The sequence below is a fragment of the Formica exsecta genome, unplaced genomic scaffold, assembly GCF_003651465.1.
Source record: "Formica exsecta isolate Colony F162 unplaced genomic scaffold, ASM365146v1 scaffold17, whole genome shotgun sequence".
NCBI lineage: Eukaryota > Metazoa > Arthropoda > Insecta > Hymenoptera > Formicidae > Formica > Formica exsecta.
In genome coordinates, this window is record NW_021849015.1 from 87,537 (window position 1) to 108,191 (window position 20,655).

General features: G+C 27.9%; 5 protein-coding genes across 9 annotated transcripts; 3 read left to right on the forward strand and 2 right to left on the reverse strand.

The window, feature by feature from the left end:
* Positions 1-371: 371 nt before the first annotated feature.
* LOC115233300 (decaprenyl-diphosphate synthase subunit 2) lies at positions 372-13,951 on the reverse strand. 4 transcript variants are annotated; one of them, XM_029803624.1, is made up of 8 exons: positions 3,195-3,330; positions 2,782-2,991; positions 2,114-2,495; positions 1,921-2,046; positions 1,558-1,765; positions 1,137-1,403; positions 878-1,033; positions 372-748 (listed from the first exon to the last, which is right to left on the reverse strand). In XM_029803624.1, the coding sequence occupies exons 3-8, from the start codon at positions 2,440-2,442 to the stop codon at positions 593-595; spliced, it is 1,242 nt and encodes a 413-aa protein (XP_029659484.1). In that variant the 5' UTR covers positions 2,443-2,495; positions 2,782-2,991; positions 3,195-3,330; the 3' UTR covers positions 372-592. The 4 variants fall into 4 exon arrangements, with proteins under 4 accessions (XP_029659484.1, XP_029659483.1, XP_029659485.1 ...); XM_029803623.1 differs by having other exon boundaries at positions 2,744-2,991; XM_029803625.1 differs by lacking the exons at positions 2,782-2,991; positions 3,195-3,330 and adding an exon at positions 13,930-13,951.
* LOC115233299 (ATP-binding cassette sub-family B member 7, mitochondrial-like) lies at positions 3,509-9,517 on the forward strand. The gene is made up of 11 exons (XM_029803621.1): positions 3,509-3,904; positions 6,244-6,495; positions 6,556-6,763; positions 6,863-7,029; positions 7,134-7,412; positions 7,497-7,671; positions 7,788-7,945; positions 8,071-8,234; positions 8,361-8,490; positions 8,600-8,875; positions 8,957-9,517. Exons 1-11 carry the CDS (start codon positions 3,737-3,739, stop codon positions 9,206-9,208), a joined length of 2,229 nt encoding a protein of 742 aa, XP_029659481.1. The 5' UTR covers positions 3,509-3,736; the 3' UTR covers positions 9,209-9,517.
* LOC115233297 (uveal autoantigen with coiled-coil domains and ankyrin repeats) lies at positions 9,643-13,936 on the forward strand. The gene is made up of 9 exons (XM_029803619.1): positions 9,643-10,150; positions 10,504-10,610; positions 10,719-10,873; positions 10,963-11,181; positions 11,280-11,399; positions 11,502-11,728; positions 11,760-11,832; positions 11,915-12,372; positions 12,528-13,936. The coding sequence occupies exons 1-9, from the start codon at positions 10,089-10,091 to the stop codon at positions 13,750-13,752; spliced, it is 2,646 nt and encodes an 881-aa protein (XP_029659479.1). The 5' UTR covers positions 9,643-10,088; the 3' UTR covers positions 13,753-13,936.
* Positions 13,952-14,314: 363 nt separating the features above from the next.
* On the forward strand, positions 14,315-15,862 carry LOC115233303 (trafficking protein particle complex subunit 3). The gene is made up of 3 exons (XM_029803629.1): positions 14,315-14,531; positions 14,746-14,798; positions 15,108-15,862. The coding sequence occupies exons 2-3, from the start codon at positions 14,760-14,762 to the stop codon at positions 15,603-15,605; spliced, it is 537 nt and encodes a 178-aa protein (XP_029659489.1). The 5' UTR covers positions 14,315-14,531; positions 14,746-14,759; the 3' UTR covers positions 15,606-15,862.
* A 1,292-nt stretch (positions 15,863-17,154) lies between these two features.
* LOC115233302 (lysM and putative peptidoglycan-binding domain-containing protein 2) lies at positions 17,155-20,491 on the reverse strand. Of its 2 annotated transcripts, XM_029803626.1 has the most exons (5): positions 20,138-20,429; positions 19,685-19,979; positions 19,404-19,553; positions 19,184-19,308; positions 17,155-18,972 (listed from the first exon to the last, which is right to left on the reverse strand). In XM_029803626.1, exons 2-5 carry the CDS (start codon positions 19,859-19,861, stop codon positions 18,735-18,737), a joined length of 690 nt encoding a protein of 229 aa, XP_029659486.1. In that variant the 5' UTR covers positions 19,862-19,979; positions 20,138-20,429; the 3' UTR covers positions 17,155-18,734. The 2 variants fall into 2 exon arrangements, with proteins under 2 accessions (XP_029659486.1, XP_029659488.1); XM_029803628.1 differs by having other exon boundaries at positions 19,188-19,308; positions 19,685-20,491.
* Positions 20,492-20,655: the final 164 nt, after the last annotated feature.

Genomic DNA, 20,655 nt, shown 5'->3' on the forward strand with positions numbered 1-20,655 from the left:
CATATATATATAAGAAATATAAAGAAATATAAAAGGAATATAGAAGGAAATGTGACATGTGTTTATGTGATGCTAGAAAAGTTTTGAATCATTTTATTGATCTATCAATAAAATGATGAAAAAAGCAACAAATTTTTTGCTCCAATTGACCAATCAAATGCTTTGAAACTTTTGTAGCATCAAACAGAGTGCACCCGTAATTGAAAGATTTCTTATTTTAATTTACACATTTCACACACAAACATTTATAAAAAAATAATTTAATTAAATATCTATATTTTTACAATATATTGTGATCAGTACAAAACTGTATAATATATATATCTAAAAAATACAAGATATCAAAACAATCTTGATAAAAAGATAACATTTTCTTATCAAGATATTTAATTTGCATATAAAAATATATCTATAATATTCTATATTTATATATTAATATAACTATTTCAATAAAATATATGTAATAGAATTTAATAAACTTGTTTCATAAAGATTCTCTTTATAAACTCTAGCTTAAATTTCTTCTTTATATAATTTTGTTTAGAATATATAAAACAAACAATAAATTATGTTATATTAATATTATTTTTAATTAAAGATCACCTATTGCAACAATAATATTAGATAAAGCCTTTCTTGCATCACTTTCTTTAAATACATTTAAGACTTCCATAGCTTTTTGCGAATGTTCCTTTATGAGTTCTTTGGTTAATCCAATACCTGGACCATCTGCAACAATCTCAAGTACCTATACACACAAAATATTATTTATATCTCTCTCTTTCAATATTGGTGCATTAAATATAATTCTAGAAAACTAGAGTTATAATTCTAGAAATTAGTTTAATTATACACACAAATTATATTATAATTTTACCTTTAAATAGTCGACATTTTCAATTGATTCTATTCCCTTGTAAAGCTCAGTTAAAATTGATGGATCATGTTCGACATGAAACATAATTGGAGCTGCGCATAAATTATGCAAGATTTCTTTGTCTTTATTGATGCATAAACCTAAGTCCAAGGAGGCCTATAAAAATATTATTGCATTACATTTTTAAATTATTATTAAAACTTACAAAATTATTAACAAAATGCAAACATTTAATGCATATTTTCTCAAATAATATTACCTGCCAAGCTAAAGCTAGATGCTCGCCAAACTTGTAACCTTCCACTTGTATTTCTTTGCTATGTCCAGCTAACTTCAATGTGCCTTGACAGCTTTTTCCGAGCAATGATCCAGCGCCATAAACATTTAAAAGTGTCCATTCTTTAAGCGCATAATCCGTACGATCTTCGGGTGGTATTGATGGTATGGGAAAATTTTGGTTGTCTCTACATGCTACAAATTCTGCTTGACATAAATCTCTTACTGCAGATGATATTAAGAATACAAGCTAAAAAAAACAATCTTTTTTTAGCTATATGTATATCTTAAATTATAAAAAGGTAAAAAGTTAAACTTTCTTCTCTCTGTTTTTTTTTCTTATAATTAATTTTTTCAACAAAAAATCTACATAAGCAAGAAAAATAATAAATATATATACTTACATCCTGATTTCTAAGAGATGCTAATTCAGCACAACTATTACTAAGTAAGTAATCACCACATAACAATGCTATTTTATTGCCAAAGATCATATTGTTCAATTCTGAGGATTCCACAGATAAAGTACCATCTGTATTTATATTTACCAGTCCTCTATGTATCAAATTGCTAATGCGTATCATCTCTGTAACTTCTGCTAATGCCCTTTGGCTGAAATATATTTACATATTTTAGATTAATATATTTCTTTTTTTTGTAAAAAGTTATAGTAATATACATTATATATGTTCATAATCAGCAGCGTTAAAATTATTATACTTGTGTAATACTTATAAAATACTATGTAAAATACTAAATTATTATACCTATGTAATACACCTGCAGCTTTATCTTCTTCTACTGGTTTTGCATTCAAATGGCCGGCAGCTTTAGAGATTAGCAACACGATGAGACCAAATGCTTGTGTGTTACGTCCATTATAGATAATACCTCTGAAAAAGTTGGAAAAATATAGATGATATCTTTATTCTTAGAGAAGCATTGTATCATGATACTCACTTAGCTGTTTTCAACAAGGGATGATTAGATCCAACCAACTTCCTTAAATGCAATGCAACATTTGCAATTTCATCGCTCAATAGCCATCTTAAACTTAAGAAAGACGTTGGATATCCAACAATTTTTTCTGCCTCCGACATAGTTTTATTCCAGTCTGTTTTCTGATTTACTGCCACTTTGTTTTCAGCTTGGTTAACATTATTAAAATAAAATTTATTTTGCGTTGAAGTATAAATTGTTCTCTGGATTTGAAAAATCCTTGACTTCCACAGAAATGTAGTCACAGGAATGCTTCTCCAAATTTTGAATATAGTTGTATGTGCAGACATTGTCTCTTAATTTTATTTAAGAAAAACTACTAATTTCCTATAGTATAAATAATCTGTAAAAATTCATTATTCCATCAATAAATTTTTTCCAAAATTATGATTCAGGATTTTAACAGAAGTATAATATTATTTCAACAGAGCAGTTGGATGATAAAATTTTTGTTAAAAGTAAATTAAAAATAGAATGAAAATATAGAACTTGATCAAGATCACAGTACAAAGAATATAAATAGTATAGCTGAGAAACTACATGCTTATAGATTAATATAACAAGTGTGTCATCAAAACTTTCTCTTCTGACCTAACTTTCAAAAAATTTCTCATACAATTGAATCTCACATTATCACAGTATTTGTGAGATTATTTTTTATGTTTAAAATGTACATTTAAACTTTTAAATGTCCTTGTTTCCTCTACCACAAAAAACTTTAGCATTAATATTCAATTTATGAAATGTCCTTAAATTTTTTATATAATTATCGAACATGAAATTAGTTTGCTTTATTATGCATCCCTTAAATTGCACGTTTTGTATTATCACAGCGAGATCTAAAAAAATGAAAGTTAAATGATACATGTATTTGATAAGAAAAAAATTGAAGTGTATGCAACATGCTTGTAATGCAAAAATAGGTCAAGTACTTTTTATTCACATCGTATATACGTACGTATAAAAGTTAAGACACAGTGGAATATAATCATCATGTATAAATAAAATTAACAGATTTTTAATCTTATTCGTTAAGACTCACCAATTATTCTTGAAGGATGCAATTTAAATTAAATAATAGAAATAGGTACACGCTAGGTGTACACGTATGTAGTTTAAAGTTTAACATTCGTTTAAATCGAGTTCGGAAAGATACTTTCTATGACCGTGTCCCGAAATTCGCTGCTAGTACTGGAAATCTATAGTTCACGTAACGTATATTATAGATTTCCAGTACTGGTAGTGAATTTCGGAACTAACTAAGCAAATCGACCAATTACAATCAAGCATTCTAACAATAAACGTAATAAGAATGTTTATGATTGGTTGATTTGCTTACGGTCTTGCGGTTATGCCTAAAATTTCTTACGTCCATGGAAGAAACGAAGAATCTGAGTGTAAAAAGTGCAAACACCATGCACAGATCACATATGTACCGCGTGTTTTATGGCTGATCATGGTTACGTTTATCACAGCTGATCACGGTTATATGATCGCTGCGATATTAATTTCGGTAATGATATTTATTTTTTAATATTTATTTAATATTCTCGATGTGTTGTGAGAAGAAATCGTAGAAGAAAGATGATAAGCGTATTGTGTGGTCATTTGCTACGCAAGGCACCGTGCGATGAAAAGCTGTGGAACATGATGAGAAAAATGTATTGCACCAGTATTGCAACACGATCAATATTATCTAATAAATTCTACGTTGCTGGATATAATTCAACATTTTCGCCTCTTAGTGTTAGGGTAATATAACCAACAATTATGTACTTACTAATATTGCATTTTATTATCGTGACGCTCAGTCATTAATCACGTAATTATGTAAACGCACATACAATATATATATAAGGAATTTATACATTTTTGTCTTAATTATCTCTGGTTGCGATATTTTTTAATATTTACGTTCTTTAATATTTACTCTAACAATTTTTAATAAATGTAGAGACACATGTGTTGTGTGATTATTTTGTACAATTATACGATTAGTTCCGAGATTTTTTGTATATTATGTGCAAATTATCATGTAAAGAAGTAATATGATATGACAAATCATTTTATTATGATTGATTTAAAGATTTATTATATATGTAAATTCTTTAGCATACAATAAAAGATTATTGTTACAGCTTCTATAGATAAAATATCTATATATCTGCAATGGGGCGAACATTGAGAAAACGTCGCCAGAAGAAGAAGCTCAACTTTATAAAATTGAATGAGAATATTGAAGAACCATTAATATCTTTAAAATCCTGGCTTCTAAATGAAAACTGCTTATCGATTCGTCATTTGATACCAGAATATTTTCCTTTCACAGGCAGAGGCTTAAAAACATTAAAAAACATAGAGAGTAATGAAGTATTGATTCAATTACCATTTCGAATGTTAATAACAACAGATGTGTTATTGCAGAGTAATATTAGATTTTTATTTCTAAATAATATTACTGATAGTTTTAGTCCCCAATGTATGCTTGCAACATTTCTTATATATGAAGTACATTTAGGAATAAAATCAAAATGGTACCTTTACCTGAAAACTCTGCCACAATCATTTACAAATCCAGATTTTTGTTCCAATAAAGAGAAAAAAATGCTGCCAAGTTTTATTTTAGATTCTTTACATCAAATGCATAAATTGAAAAGTAATTTTTCTTTACTAATGAAAGCTGTGAAACATTTGGATATTACTAATAAAAGCTATTGTTCTCATTGCAATTTACCTCTACAAGAAATAATAACATTCACAAGATATAAATGGGCATACTATGTTGTTAATACAAGAGCGGTATACATAGATACTAAATTATTGCGCGAAAAAAATATATTTAACATAAAACAACCTAATAACCTGGCTTTGGCGCCGTTTCTAGATTTATTTAATCATGATATCAATACTACTGTCAAAGTATCTATTATTACAGATGATTATCAAAATCAGTTTTATCAAATTATTACTTTGAAATCGTTTGATAAAGAATCACAAGTTTTTATCAATTATGGAGCACATAACAATCTTAAATTATATATCGATTACGGATTTTTCATTCCATACAATCCACTAGACGAAATCCATTTTGATATCTTGGAAATACAAAGATGTTTTGATATTCCAAAAAACAAATTAGATTTTATTACATTCAATAATTTCCATAAGAATATGTCGTTTACACGCGATGGTTTTAATTATAATGCGACCATAACACTATTTATACTGGGCACAAAATTAGAAAAGGATTGTTGGAAAATGAAGATATACAATGAAACATTTGATTCACATGAATTGTTTTTCATTAATAAGCTAGGAATAAGTATTTTATATTTGAAAAAAACGGAATATATATGTGCTTTAAGTAAAATGAGGAATTTAAAATCTAAAAGTCGAAGTTTTTCCATTGCAATAGATCTTGTAGATGAATATATTAATATCTTAAATACGGCATTTAATTATATAAAAGAAACAGAAAAAGCTGTACATCCAGGAAATCATAATTTACAGCAATCTTAACATTATCTATGTAATATTGTTTAGTTTGTACAACACAATATAAAATATAGAATATATATTTAAAAAATTCTTTTTTTATACATATATCTAATTTTATTACATACATTTAAGATATTTTATATTTTTATAAAATATTATGTGATAATAGAGGAAAAGAGTAATAAATAGTAATCAAAAGTATTTAGTTTTTAATTTTCCTTTTACTATCAATTACCGACACGAGTATATATTTCTGTATTTAGAGCTATTTTAAAACTGTAACTCTTTCTCGAAGTAAATTTTTTAACATATATATATACATATATTTTATATAATTTATAATTTAAATTATAGTTTACCATATATGATATATCTTATTGTGCAAAATAAAAGTGGCATGATTTTCACATAGTCTTTTACATTTCAATTTTGTTTTTAAATCTTGATCAAAGCTAATTAAATAAATCATCTATTTATGTGCTATATATATACATATATATAGTACATATATTTTTGTAAAAATACATATTTATTATATTTTTTGTAGGATATATTGATAGAGATAAAAATTAAACCTTGCTTTTTTATTATAGTGTTGCAGTGGCAATGTAATCGACCGTGCTCAGAAGAAAAAGAACGTGCCGCAATCTAAATCTGTCGTGCCACCAGTGAAATTTACATCGGTTGTTACTGGGTTAACTGGAGCAAAGCCTGGGCAGCAAAAAAGAAATTGTTTTCATCCCGGCGTTTCTGGTTTGGATAGAGATGCGTTCGATTTACAAAATAAACAATCTATCACCAGCGTGGATATGTTGAAGGCCATGCTCAGATACATTTGGCCAGAAGTGAGTAATAATTTATGATTTGTGGAATATGTACAACATATTTATTACATATCTTTGTAGGATGATCCAGAAATACGGCAAAGAGTTAAAATAGCAGTGGGTTTACTTGTTGGAGCTAAGGTCCTGAATGTTTTTGTACCATTTATTTTTAAGTATGCTGTGGACGTTTTAAATACCCATACTGCAGTGATCAATGGTAGTGCTGTAATGGATTTAACAACCGCACCTGCGACAGTCGCGACTGTAGCAACATCGCTACTCGTAGGATGTAAGAGATGTTTCATATTTTTTGAATATTTTAATATTTCAATATATGGAAGATTTTTTTAAACAGTTATACATAATTCCAGATTAACATTCTTTGCAGATGGAATAGCACGACTTGGAGCTGCAGGTTTCAGTGAACTCAGAAATGCGGTTTTCGCAAAGGTTGCACAACATTCTATTCGTAAAATAGGGAAAAATGTTTTTATACATCTACACAATCTTGATATGTCTTTTCATTTGAGCAGGCAGACTGGCGCTTTATCGAAGGTAATATTTGACTTAGCACATATATCATTTTCTAGTCACGAACATTCGAAATTTAAAAAATGTTATATATTAAGGTTTGAAAAACATTTATATCTTTTTCACAGACAATCGATCGCGGCAGCCGCGGTATTAATTTCATTTTAAACGCTATGGTATTTAACATAATACCAACAATATTTGAATTAACATTAGTAAGTGCAATACTGGGTATAAAATGCGGGCCAGAATATTCAGCCGTAGCGCTGGGTTGTGTGAGCGTTTACGCTGCATTCACGCTGGCTGTTACGCAATGGCGTACCAAGTTCAGGATTCATATGAATCAAGCGGAGAACGAAGCGGGCAATAAGGCAGTAGATTCACTCATCAATTACGAAACAGTAAAAGTCAGTAATGAAGCGTAAGTTCCGTTTAATTCGTTTTAAAGAGATCGAAAAAAAAAATGTTGAAACATACTTTTTTTGCCTTAGTATTTTAATAACGAGAAGTTTGAAGCAGAGAGATACGATCAATCTTTGAAGAAATACGAAGCGGCGTCTCTCAAAACTAGTACAAGCTTAGCGATGTTAAATTTCGGACAAAACGCTATTTTCAGTGGTGCGTTAAGTCTCATCATGGTATTGGCAGCACAAAATATAGTAAATGGTAAACATATTATTTACAGCTACTACTAGAATAAAAGACAGTAGACTAATCAGAAAATATTAGAACTCTCTATTCTCATAGAAAAACTAATGCATTTGTATTTTTTTAATGTTTAGGTACTATGACTGTTGGTGATTTGGTGATGGTGAACGCCTTGTTGTTTCAACTCTCAGTTCCTTTAGGCTTTTTAGGTTCTGTTTACCGAGAAGTGAGACAAGCTTTTATCGATATGCAAACTATGTTTACTCTCATGACAACAGATACTGCAATTAAAGTAAGATTATTATTTAAATGCACAGTATTATAATACCTCATTTATCTTCACATTTATGAAATATTCTGTATATAATCTATGTCTCACAAATAATTTTACATCATTTTCATTTTATTTATTAACAGTCAAAAGAAAATGCACTGAGATTTTATGTGACGCCAGATTCATCGGAAATTCAATTTAAAAATGTAAATTTCCAATATGTTGAAGGAAAATCTATTTTTAAAGATGTCTCATTTACTATTCCAAGTGGCAAAAAGGTTGCTATTGTTGGAGGATCTGGTTGTGGGTAAGATATTAGCTATATAAATTGTTTAATGTAAATTATAGATGATAATTAGAAAGTTTAATAAATATTTGATAGATAACGATTATCGATAACACGATTACTCCATGCGATTCTTTATCTTTTTAGTAAGACAACAATTGTAAGATTGCTGTATAGATTTTTTGAACCACAGAGTGGCGATATTTATATCAATGGTCACAATATTCGAGATGTCAATTTAGAGGATCTCAGGGACTGCATTTCGATTGTGCCACAAGTAAGATCAATATATCGTCTTTTTTCTCTTTTGATGGTTTAAGCTGATTATATTTTATATACAAATACTCTCTAGTAATACTCTTTTTATAATTTGTTACAAATTTTAGGACACAGTACTTTTTCATGAAAGTATATTTTATAATTTACACTATGGTAATTTGAAAAAATCGCGCGACGATGTTTTCGAAGCTGCAAAAATGGCAAATCTACATGACTCTATATTAAAATGGCCGCAAGGATACGATACACCCGTGGGAGAACGCGGTTTGAAACTAAGTGGAGGAGAAAAGCAAAGAGTTGCAATCGCTAGAGCAATTTTGAAAGACAGCCCTATACTAATCTTTGATGAAGCTACCTCTTCATTGGATTCTATTACAGAACATGTAAATTCAAAAATATATTTTTTCACGTTACTATAAAAATCGATTATATATTTCTCTAAATAAATATTCTATTTATAATAGAACATACTCGACGCCTTGCGCAAAGCGACAGAAAAACGGACCTCAATCGTAATTGCGCATCGTTTATTGACAGTCATGGATGCCGATGATATACTCGTTTTAGATCAGGGTAATCTAGTCGAAAGAGGCACTCATGAATCTTTGTTATCTATACCAAATTCTCTGTATAGCAAATTGTGGGAAACTCAACATTTAGGTATGAAGAAACCGCAAGAACAAGAAGAAAGAAATAAAGCTGAACAATGTAATTAAAGATAATGTAATGTAGATAAAAAAGTACTAGTGTTATATAATATATATAAGTGAGGAGTCTTAGTTTTAAGAAATAACTGCTCTTGGAATATTTCATAATTAAAATTTAGCAAGTATAAGATATAAGTATAAGTACAAAGTCATTTTACAAATCAGAAAATATTACACAAACACAATGCTGTACATACCAATATAATTATAAAGAGAGATGACTATTATTTATTATAAAGTCAATGTATACATTATAAATAATGTTAAATAATAATAAACAAAACTGTTAAGCGTGTAATATAATCAGTTTGTTACAAATAACCATTTTTTTAATACACTTTGTTACATATCCTTTGATGAATATTTTAATCGATTAAAAACAATATTCTATTAAAAATATTTTGATGGATTAAAAGTGCAATACAAAGTATTTTTTGAATAATTTCTATTTAGAACATTGAACGCTAATTAGATATATATAAAATAATTATTTAAATTGAGGAATATTATCTGATACATCCAAAAAATTGTTATATAGAGAACTATATATAAGTTATTCATTTAGAATGAAGGAGAATATAATTAAGAGATATCTAATATATAAAATTGTATACATACATTAGATTCAATTAAGATTATAATAGTTAATAAGTAAAAATATCTTAAATATATTCTAAATACCAAAGAAATTAATCATTATATCACTGTCACTAGTCACTAATGCTTACACAGATGTTGCCTTGACAACCATTCAAAACAATTATGGACGTCGACAACATAGCCCACAAAGAGTATCTGACAGTTCTGTGACAACTAACAACTTGGTAAAGTTGTAAAAAATAACATGCAATTACAATGTGAGTCGTAATGTGCTGTGTATAAATATAAAATGCAAACTGAAACATCTATCTTACCGGTTGTACAGCTTAATGTGCATAGAACAGTCAATAGGTAAATAAAATTTTGAGAATACATCTACTGTCTATGATATATTTATAAATTGCATTCCTTATTATAGATACTAAAAGCTATTCAGATAATACACAAATAAAATGTATATTCCTAGTTAAAATTTATTCAGAACGCTTTTCATAGATATATCTTTAATTTATATATTTAAAGTTTATATATATATATATTATTATCATCTATTTTCTCCCCCCTTTAGTATTCAAATAATATTATGTTATACAATACAAATTATAATTTTGTAATAATAAAAAGAAAAAAAGGAGAGAATTGTTATAAACTTTAGTACTTTATTTTAAATTAATGTATTTTATCTATTAAATATGCAATTGCAGAAATCCAAAGCTTGATATAAAAAACTCAACACTAGAATCCAAAAAGCTATCTCCTTGCAAAAAAACATTATTTCCATCAAACAAAAAATGCTTGAATCCTCTACTTGGTTTGTATAAAAGCATATTAAAATATATTAATTATTATGTACAATAATACTTTATTACGTTGTACATATATTTATACATATATATATATATATATATTATATATATAGGTGCGCCATATAAAGGTAGTATTAAACAACAATCATTGTCGGATGAACCAAAATCTAGTGATAAAAGTGTTCTCGGACAAAGAGTAATGTCAGCAAAAATGCTTCGTTTCAAGCAGTTACAAAATCAATTAGCTGATGCACACTATCATCTCAACGTAAGTTTTGAAAGATATGCCAATATGCTTTATATATTTAATACTGGAAGTATTTATATATTTAATACAAAAATAATTTCCTCTTATAGGAATTAGCAAACGAAAACAGATTATTAAAGGCATTGCAGAAAAGACAAGATTCTGCATTAAGGCGTTATGAAGGTACAAATGCTGAGTTACCAAGACTTATAAATTCACATCACGAAGAATTGAGAATACTTCAAACAAAATATAAGAAATTAAAAGAGTTACATAAAGACACATGCAATTTGTTGAAAGAAAAAGAAAATGAACTTTATTCTGCAAATGTGAGTTCCACACATAATTGTAATATATATATTATAATAATATTTACATGTAGGTAATGTAATATTTGTCATAAATTTTTAAAAGTATTATTTTGCAGTCACAAAACAAGCATCTATTGCAACTTAGTAAAGATCGAAATCTTGAAGAGAGAGAAAAGTTACAGTTGCAATTATCTGACATGAATCATAAAATGCAACAGCAACAAGAAACTATACAGGTAGCTGTCAATATATTTATTTTATAGTAATAGATAGCAGAAATAAAGTACACACTCTAATTACATTATAAAATTATTACTCACAAAATATTATCTCTGCAGCTCTTACACAGAAAACTTGCACTTGAAACTAAGAGTTTGAAGCATCAATTACATATAGAGATTTCTAAACACAAGGAGACACAGAAAAACTTGCAGGAAAAAATAGAGAAATTGAAGAGTTTAGAATATTTATTAGATAATAGAGAAAAGAGATTATATTATAATGGTCAGTTGCCAATTTATAATAAAGAGAAAAATCTAGGTAGTCATTCTTTTACAAATCTCAGGTACAAAAATTATATTTTATGTATATCTTAGCATCCCCTCCAATCCAGTTAAAATATCTAGCAGGAGTAAAAAAAGCGGAACAGATATATCAAAGGACAATTTGGTGAGAATAAAATACATGTAACTTACATGTAATTAGGCATAAAATAATTAACAAAGGTTTTACAAATGTGATATAATTGTAGCCATTACTTGATGCATTGGAGTCTAATGAAGATGAAAAAGTGATTCAGGTGACAAATAATACGAATCATTCAGTGGATAGATTGAAATCGGAAACAATGGCAAGCCTACAACAAATACGAAAGTTTCGATTGCAAAAATCACCACATATGCGTAAAAACGCGCATTCTATGGACGATTTAAGATTTAAATCTAATGATCCAGAAATGAGAGCACATAATGAAAAAACCACAATGGACTATAAAGAAATGTTAGAGAGAAATGATCCCAATAACGATAAAAACGAAAGTGGCAAATTACGAAAATTATTTAGCAAAGTAAAAAACCAAAATCTGCGAAAAGAATTGAACATTGAATTTGATCATTCATCTGATGATGGAGAGAATGACAATACTAATAAATATCATATGAAATCTTATGTCACAGATACTGCACAGAAATCTAGAGAATTATATAAGAGGTATATGTAGTAAGAAAATATGTACAGTTTTCTAAGAAATCATAATGCAATATTATGTAATTAGATTCTTTTATCTTCAGTGTATCTCTATCGTATAATTAATGATATAATAACTCTATCTTTATACTGCAATTATTTTGTTGCTTTTGTTATAGATTAATTAGCAGCACAGACGATATCTCTGACACTTTGGATGATATGATGAAAAAGGCAAATATCCATTATAGCGATGAAGAAGAAGAAGAAGAATTAAATGCAAGTTTAGTAAAGGACCTAATGTTTCAGAAGCACAAGAGCAAATTAAGAGTATTACAACATTATAGAAACAAAGATGTTTATGATAGTGACTCTGAATTTGATTCCGATGAAAAAATAGATACAAATGGAGATTCTTCCATAGAATATAAAACCAATAGTTTTCAAACTGATTTATCTAAGTATACCAAATTTAGTAAATCTTTTAATGATATTGTTCATTCAGAGCATGATGCTTTAGAAATGAGGGAAGAGTCTGTCATTGAGAGATTAAAAGATACACAGCTACAAAGGATGTCTGATCACATTCTAGACGATGTCCATATGGAAAACAGAGAAGTTCCTCAACAATCTTCAAAGAAAACATGGCTGGAAAAACAACAATTCCTGGAAAATGATGGACTAGAAAATTCATCTATCGACATTGAAAAAGAAGATTATATAAAAGAAAAAGATGAAATACATTTTGAAGATAAGCCAGTATATGCTAATACATCATATAACAAGGTGTATTGTGATACAAATAATGAGAGTGAAGAAATGAAAAATTTATCAAGTCCAAAAAGAAGAGAAGCTAAAAAAAGCTTACAAGAAGAGGAATCTACAGCAAACTCTGATGAAAGCAATTGTTCTGCTAACTTACAATTAGAAGAAGAATATCTTAAGCCTAGAATAGAGGAAACGCCAAGTGTAATACATCAAAGCAATGAAGAAACATTAAACAAAAATAATTTTCATATAAAAACAAAAAATAAATTGAATGCTTCATTGGAAGCAGAGAATGTTAATACATTATCCAATAATGTTCAGTCGCATCAGACTGAACAGAGTAATAGCACAAAAGCTGAGCAAATAGACAATAAACAGATAAATGATAAAAAGAAAGTAATTAATTATGATAAAGAAAAGCTATTGGCTACAATGAAAGCTATTGATGACAACGAAAATATTGAATATGTAAATCAAGGATTCAAGAATCACAACACAACCAGAATGCAAATAACAGAGAATTTATATCGCGGCTTACCTACACACTCGAAACCAAAACGCGATATTATTAAAGATATATTTGAAGACAACCACATAGAACATAAAGTCAGAAGCACTTGTAGTAAATCCCATTGAGATTTTAGAAACAGTTACATTGGAGATCATAGTAAATAGCACAAAACTTATTTTCTCTTATCTTTCTTCAATTCCATTAAACTCTATGTGCAAATATATCGAGAGATGTAGTATTATAAAAAGACGACATATACATTATATTTTTTCTAGAGAGTATGGAAGTTTGTATTAACTTGCCTGAGTTTATATGCCACTGAATATTAGATATACTTTATCCGAAACTACATGAGAAGAATGTATTTTATCTTTTAATAAAAAAATAAATAAATATAAAATTTATCTCACAAAAATCAAATCGACATATTTGACCACAGGACTGCACACGACCGCACATGACATAATGAAGATTTGGGATATGTTCTGTTTGACATTACGAAAGCTTTGAATCATTTGATTGATCAATCAGAATAAAAGGAGTAAAAATTTCTTTACTCTGATTGGTCAATAATGTCAAACGGAGCGCATCCTCAATTGATGTCTCGATTAAAATCGATAGTCAATCGTTTTTATATTTACAGTTGAACCCTCTATTCTGGAACTGTCAAAGACCGAGTTCTTCGCTATTCTGAAATCTCTCCTCCATTACCATCATGTTCTATAACTATAGACTAAAAATATAATTGCACCCTGTTATTCATTCATTTTACATAATTACGTAAAACATCTAGCAAATGTGTTATGAGAGATCAATGAAAAGAAAATTACAGTTTATAAGACATAACTGATTCAGAATAATTTAGAATTGCGGAAAATCCAGAATAGCGGAAGATAGAATAAAGGTACTTTATCGCGAAAAAAACTCAACCTCAAATGCTTCCGATGTTCACTTGTAATAAATAACAAATTACTCAAAGAAATCTACAAGTTTTATATTCAACTCTTAGTAATCTTTAATATGTATTCCGAACTTTATATTGTGTAAATTTAGACGGGAATAATATTTCAAATAAACAATTATCAGCTAGCAGTTTAACGTCACGTACTGTCCCGTAGGGCAATTGTCAACAATGTCACGAACTGGAACGAAACTTGACGCGAAAAAAGTGGCAAGTATCCCATTGTTTTGTACGTACACCCTTGGAAAATTAATTCAATATAGATAAATGTCATATAATATTTTTTACATTTGTTTCAAGTATAAAATTAATCTTGAAGGGTTATGGACATGTATTCTTATTACTTAAAAGTAATGAAAATTAATGATTATTTTGAAATTTTAAATTCATAAACTTTAGAAATTAATATTAATGTATCAGTTTGTGTGTGTGTATCATAAAAAATAATATTGTTCTCTTATTTATATTTAGTATTAATTTATAATTTACTTATATATATGTATGTATTTTATATTACAGAACTCTGAATTATTTACTCTAACTTATGGCGCACTTGTTGCCCAATTGATCAAAGACTATGAAAATGTGGAAGACGTTAACAAGCAATTAGAAAGAATGGGATATAATATAGGAATTCGACTGATAGAGGATTTTCTAGCACGGACTGGTTCTGGTCGATGTTATGACTTTAGAGATACAGCAGAAAAGATTCAAAGTGGCTTTAAGATATTTCTCGGTATAACACCATCAATTACAAATTGGAGCCCAGCTGGTGATGAATTCTCTCTATGCTTTGAGACAAATCCGTTAACGGAATTTGTAGAATTACCAGATAATTGTTCAAACTTGAAGTATTGTAATATACTAACTGGTGTACTTAGAGGAGCTTGCGAAATGGTGCAAATGGAAATCGCTTGCTGGTTTGTACAAGATCAACTTAAAAACGACAACATAACCGAATTACGTGTAAAATTCGTCAAAAGATTAGAAGATGCGATACCAGCAGGCGAGGATTGAATATATTTGTTATCTAATGTGCAAGTGTTACCTATAACTATGTATCATTTTAATGATAAAATATTTTGTATTTTATGTTAAGATACAATTATAATAATTATAAGATATATTAACCACACATGTATTTTTTCATACACTGCTTGCATTTCACAATTTTTTATTTAAAAGTAATATATTGAGGATTTAATTTTTACATTACCACTTATATTAATGTAACAATAGCGAAATAAAATATATGCCAACTTTATACACACAAATATACTAGTACAAATTATTTTATTTTTATAAAAATGATTATTTTTTTATAAAATATATTGAAAAATCTCCTTCTTGCTTTTAGATAATAGATAATAACATAATCGTTTTTTTTTCCGCAAAGGATATGTCCATATGTCATCTGTGCAGCATTGATTATAAAGGTTATATCAGGTTATATTCGCATCAAGTGTCAAATGTAAGAAGAGAGTTAGAAGATCTTATTTATATTTTTGCTGCAATTTTGTATTTCTTTTTTATTGCATCTAAAGAGAGTGTAAAGAAAGATATGTTCCAGTTATAATATCTCTTATTAAAATAATGATAATTACAATAGTAAAATAATTAATATACTATACTAGTAGCATACACTTTTTTTGGTAAGTTTTGTCAATGTTATCTTTTTTTATAAGTTTTATAACATATATTACAATATATTATATATATTGCAATATATAAGCTTCTCTTTCCGCATTTTTAGCTTACATTTTATAAAATTTTCTCGTCAGTCAATTACTTTTAGTAATAATATTAAAACATAATAATAATGATAATTATTTTCTTTAGGTATATATTTTTAAATTACTCTCTGCATTATATCTGTTTTTGGTATATCATGGATGTGAGATGCAAGCATTGTAGTAAATCTCTTTTTAAAAGTGATTCTATTTTGTTTAATGCACATTACGAAGTAAAGCAGCATCCAATAGATATAGGATGTCAGACAGATAAATCTGATAGCTGTTCATACATGACTTCAGAAAATGCACCGGATTGGATTATGAATATTATTAATCAGGTATATTTTCCTTATTAAAATTCCAAAAATACGTTTGATATGAAGTCTAAACCAAATAATTGTTTTTACAGGAATCTTGGACTAAGGGTAAATTACATTGTCCGTATTGCAACAGTCGCTTAGGATCTTTCAACTTTGTAAGTAATACAAAGTGTTACTGCGATAAGTATGTAACACCTCCCATAAGAATAGTTAACTCTAAAATAGATATATTATATGAAAGAATAAAATAATAACATAACAAATAAACTGTTAGAGAATATATTTGTACTATATATATATCATTATTTTTTATATGTATTTCTAAGACTATTTTCAAAATTAAAAAAAAATATGAGAGAAATTATGTAAAATATATCTCCATATATATATTTTTTTTTAATATATAGAAACTATGTACTTTATGACATGTGAAGATTATCGATATATCACTTTGAATAATTCAAGTTTTTTTTATACAGTTACAATGTGATGCAAAATAAGATTTATTATATATTTTTTAAATTCTTTATTTAATTTATATCTTTTTTATATAGTCATATCATTCAGTTATATTTCTCCTAACTTACATATTAAGACTATATAATATATTTATATAATGATGAGAAGAGAGAGAGAGAGAATGCCTCAAAGAGATTATAACATCTTATATATAATTTATATATATCTATATATATGTATAACATTTTATATATATTTTTACAATAAAATTACATTGTATAAGTATTAATCTTAGAGACCATTTTATCAACTAGTATTGTTATTAACAATATGTACAGCATAATATATAGAATTTTATTAGATTATGTACAAAATTGGATACATATATATATTGTGTGTATGTGTGTGTATATATATATATATATATACACACACATACAATATATATGATATACAATGTATATCAAGTCTATAGGTATACAAGTATTCTTTTTTAGAAATAATTCGTTACTAATTTTTATCGCTTTTTTTGTAAAAATTAGAAGTTTAAATAATGAAATCTTTTTTAGCTTCTGGATCTCTTTATATAGTATATTTTAAAGAATTATGATTTCTGGAATTGTGTGTGTGAGGAGATTATAATATTTACATAATTGAGTGATGCTATTTAAGATATGCTTTAATAATATTATACACCAATAAAATGAATATTATTTATAAAAAATTTAAATTCAATTAAGAATTAAAATTAAAGGAACTATTTTATAATAATTTTATATCTTTGTCAGAATTGCTGCCTTTTCTGTTAATTTGTTGATAATAATCTTCTTGCTAGGATTTCTATAAACAAAATAATAACATTTATACATATATATTTAATATTCCAAAAATATGTGTTATATATTTGTTTTTCATTGTAAGAAAAAAAGAGATTAAGAATTTATGATAAGATAGCTAAAAGAAAATAAAATATATATTATTATTATAACAAATATAACAATTTGTTTAAAAAAGTCATATTGCATATAGATAGATTCTACAATTTAGTTGTATATGTAGTTTTGCGCTATTTTTCTATTATGCAGCTATTTTTCATGAAGCTGCTTTTAGTTTTTGTAATTTTATCACAGTGCTTTATAAAGTTAAAAAAAAGAAAGTAAGAAAATGTATGTCAATTTTTATGTGAGATATTTAACTAGACAAAAACAAAGTATCGAGAATATTTTTATATAATGTAGAGATTTTTTTTCTGTATTCAAGGCACATACGGTCCACTAAACATTGGTGAAACAGTTTACCGTAATGTTCAAACAGTATAAAAATTAGTTGACCTATTCATATGATATTATCATGGCAAAAAAAAAAAAAAAAAGAAAAAAATCATAAAGTTGAAATACAATGATGATGCATTCATTATATAAGATTAATCTTAAATCTATAACAATACAAACAATTTTTTGATAGCAAAAATCAAAAAGGGACAATGCAGTTCAATTAAATTTATAACTGGATCAATTAATATTGAATATGAGAAACAATCTCCTATATCACATTGATATACAGTATATCCTTTCCTACAAGCTTTTTAATAACAGTCGACAATCAGGATATTACAACCCAATGAAACTTAAACGCTACAATTGGAACATTTCATCTTGTTGCTGCTCAAGTCTTTGTAAGGAAGTCTTTACTTTTTTTCCTTGTGTCATTACTACAGCAGTTGGAAAATTATGCATATCACTAGAGGACATGGGTCTGACAGAGTCAGAGGAGGATGTCGAGTAAGTATTCGACATAGTAGGAAATGAATTTCGTAATTTAGCAGATTCTTGCCGTCGTTGTACGTAAACATCATTACTATCAGCACAGAATCTGTAATGAAATGATTTATTGATGAAGATGTTTTTTTTTTATGATAGACATGCTTAGACTTGAATTTGCAAATAAGAGATTGTGAAAATGTTTGTTTTTGTTTTTATATCTTTTTTAAAATTATTAAGATGATATTTTATACATAATGCATGCTTAAAAATATATAAATTTTATTTGAATTAAATTGCATAAAGCACAGAAAATAACTTACTCACTGTTCCCTTGAGCGCGTTTGACTTCTTTCTTGACATTAGCTATTGAAGTATCCATTTTAGCTAAGAAATCGTTAACTGAACTTTCATCATCAATAGATGATATTGAAGAAGGACTAGATATCTGCAAAATATCCCATTAATATTTGTAAAACATGCCTATTCTTAATAGAATATAATAATGTATGCTTTTTATGCCTCTTTTTAAATTTTACTTACATTTGGAGGGACGTCATGTTCTTCGGGAGCTATCGATTCATTATTATATATAGCAGCAGAATTATCTGTATTAATAGGAATAAGCAAATGTTCTCGTAAAAATAAACTATCTGAAGCCCATAATCTATTAACCCTTCTTATTTGTTCTGTCTGCAAAAGTTGATATCATTTATATAATGCAATGATTATTGTCTTAAGCAAGTTATATCAAACATCGAGTAAAATACAAATGTGGCAACAAATATAAAAATGAAAAAACAATGCACATAGATAAGTCATACCGTAACTCCATATTTCAGAGCTATTCCTTGGAGGGTGTCTGTAGGACACACCGTGTGTTTCACTAAACTCTCGGTCCTTGTCATGTGTTTAGCTGTACTCCCATACTTCTTTAAGGCCTTCCCAGTATCTCGAATGCATCTACGCTCCTCCATCTCTCTAGCACCATTCCTTTCCATTCTTAGGCTTTAAGTGATGATGCTCATAAGAGAATACAGGACATACCGTAATTCATCAACGTTTCAAATCAGTGAATCAGATCAATCTATTTTATTCGCGCATAATCTCTCGCATAACCTGTTCGAGGATTTTATGGGATTAGACGATTAAACATGCTGTCAATTTTCGATAAAACGAGTGAGGGTCACATAGAAAAATTCGCATTGTTTCACTAATTTCTTCTCTCCGTCTTTCAACATCTTACGCGAGATGAAACTTAAGGATTTAACACTTACAAAGTGCAATAATAAACGATTTTTAAGAAGCTGGAAGCGCTTTCATGCCTAAAACAGCGTGCACGCGTGTGCGAAATGTTATCATTTTCTTAGGATCATTGACAATTTTCTCGTTGATTTTTGTCGAAATAGTCACGAGGAATATCACGGGATCACACCGATACATGTATGGTACAAACGCTATGGCTGATTAACGTGATCGCATCTGAGTGCGAAAAAGTTTTTCAGACAGTCATTATAATATAGTAGTGCATCCACATTGCATTGGTTACTGAAAGATGGCATTATATATCACACGATCGAAATAAAATTGCATCCACAATAAAATGCAATCTTAAAAAGCATATGAAAAATAATTTCCATTTTTTTATGTTTTTTTGATACGTCTTTAAAATAAAATCATCCGAAAAAATCATTTCTTGTAAATAAAAAAAGAGAAGTCCGCTCCGTTTCGAGTCACGTGGAACTGCATAGAAAATGAAGTAATCATATGACAGCATGACTTTTGGGATCGAGAA

Bases quoted from the DNA above. Each gene is read 5' to 3' on its own strand.
- LOC115233300 (XM_029803625.1), bottom strand. From the start codon at position 2,442: ATGTCTGCACATACAACTATATTCAAAATTTGGAGAAGCATTCCTGTG. The intron at 1,766-1,920 runs GTATAATAATTT...AATATATTTCAG, and splicing joins GCTGCAGGTGTATTACATAG to CCAAAGGGCATTAGCAGAAG. The intron at 1,404-1,557 runs GTAAGTATATAT...TGTTTTTTTTAG, and splicing joins CATCTCTTAGAAATCAGGAT to CTTGTATTCTTAATATCATC.
- LOC115233299 (XM_029803621.1), top strand. From the start codon at position 3,737: ATGATAAGCGTATTGTGTGGTCATTTGCTACGCAAGGCACCGTGCGAT. The intron at 7,030-7,133 runs GTAATATTTGAC...TCTTTTTCACAG, and splicing joins AGACTGGCGCTTTATCGAAG to ACAATCGATCGCGGCAGCCG. The intron at 8,235-8,360 runs GTAAGATATTAG...TTATCTTTTTAG, and splicing joins GTTGGAGGATCTGGTTGTGG to TAAGACAACAATTGTAAGAT.
- LOC115233297 (XM_029803619.1), top strand. From the start codon at position 10,089: ATGCAAACTGAAACATCTATCTTACCGGTTGTACAGCTTAATGTGCAT. The intron at 10,611-10,718 runs GTTTGTATAAAA...TTATATATATAG, and splicing joins ATGCTTGAATCCTCTACTTG to GTGCGCCATATAAAGGTAGT. The intron at 11,729-11,759 runs GTACAAAAATTA...TGTATATCTTAG, and splicing joins CATTCTTTTACAAATCTCAG to CATCCCCTCCAATCCAGTTA.
- LOC115233303 (XM_029803629.1), top strand. From the start codon at position 14,760: ATGTCACGAACTGGAACGAAACTTGACGCGAAAAAAGTG. The intron at 14,799-15,107 runs GCAAGTATCCCA...TTTATATTACAG, and splicing joins AACTTGACGCGAAAAAAGTG to AACTCTGAATTATTTACTCT.
- LOC115233302 (XM_029803626.1), bottom strand. From the start codon at position 19,861: ATGGAAAGGAATGGTGCTAGAGAGATGGAGGAGCGTAGATGCATTCGA. The intron at 19,554-19,684 runs GTATGACTTATC...CAACTTTTGCAG, and splicing joins CTCTGAAATATGGAGTTACG to ACAGAACAAATAAGAAGGGT. The intron at 18,973-19,183 runs GTAAGTTATTTT...ATTTCATTACAG, and splicing joins CGCGCTCAAGGGAACAGTGA to ATTCTGTGCTGATAGTAATG.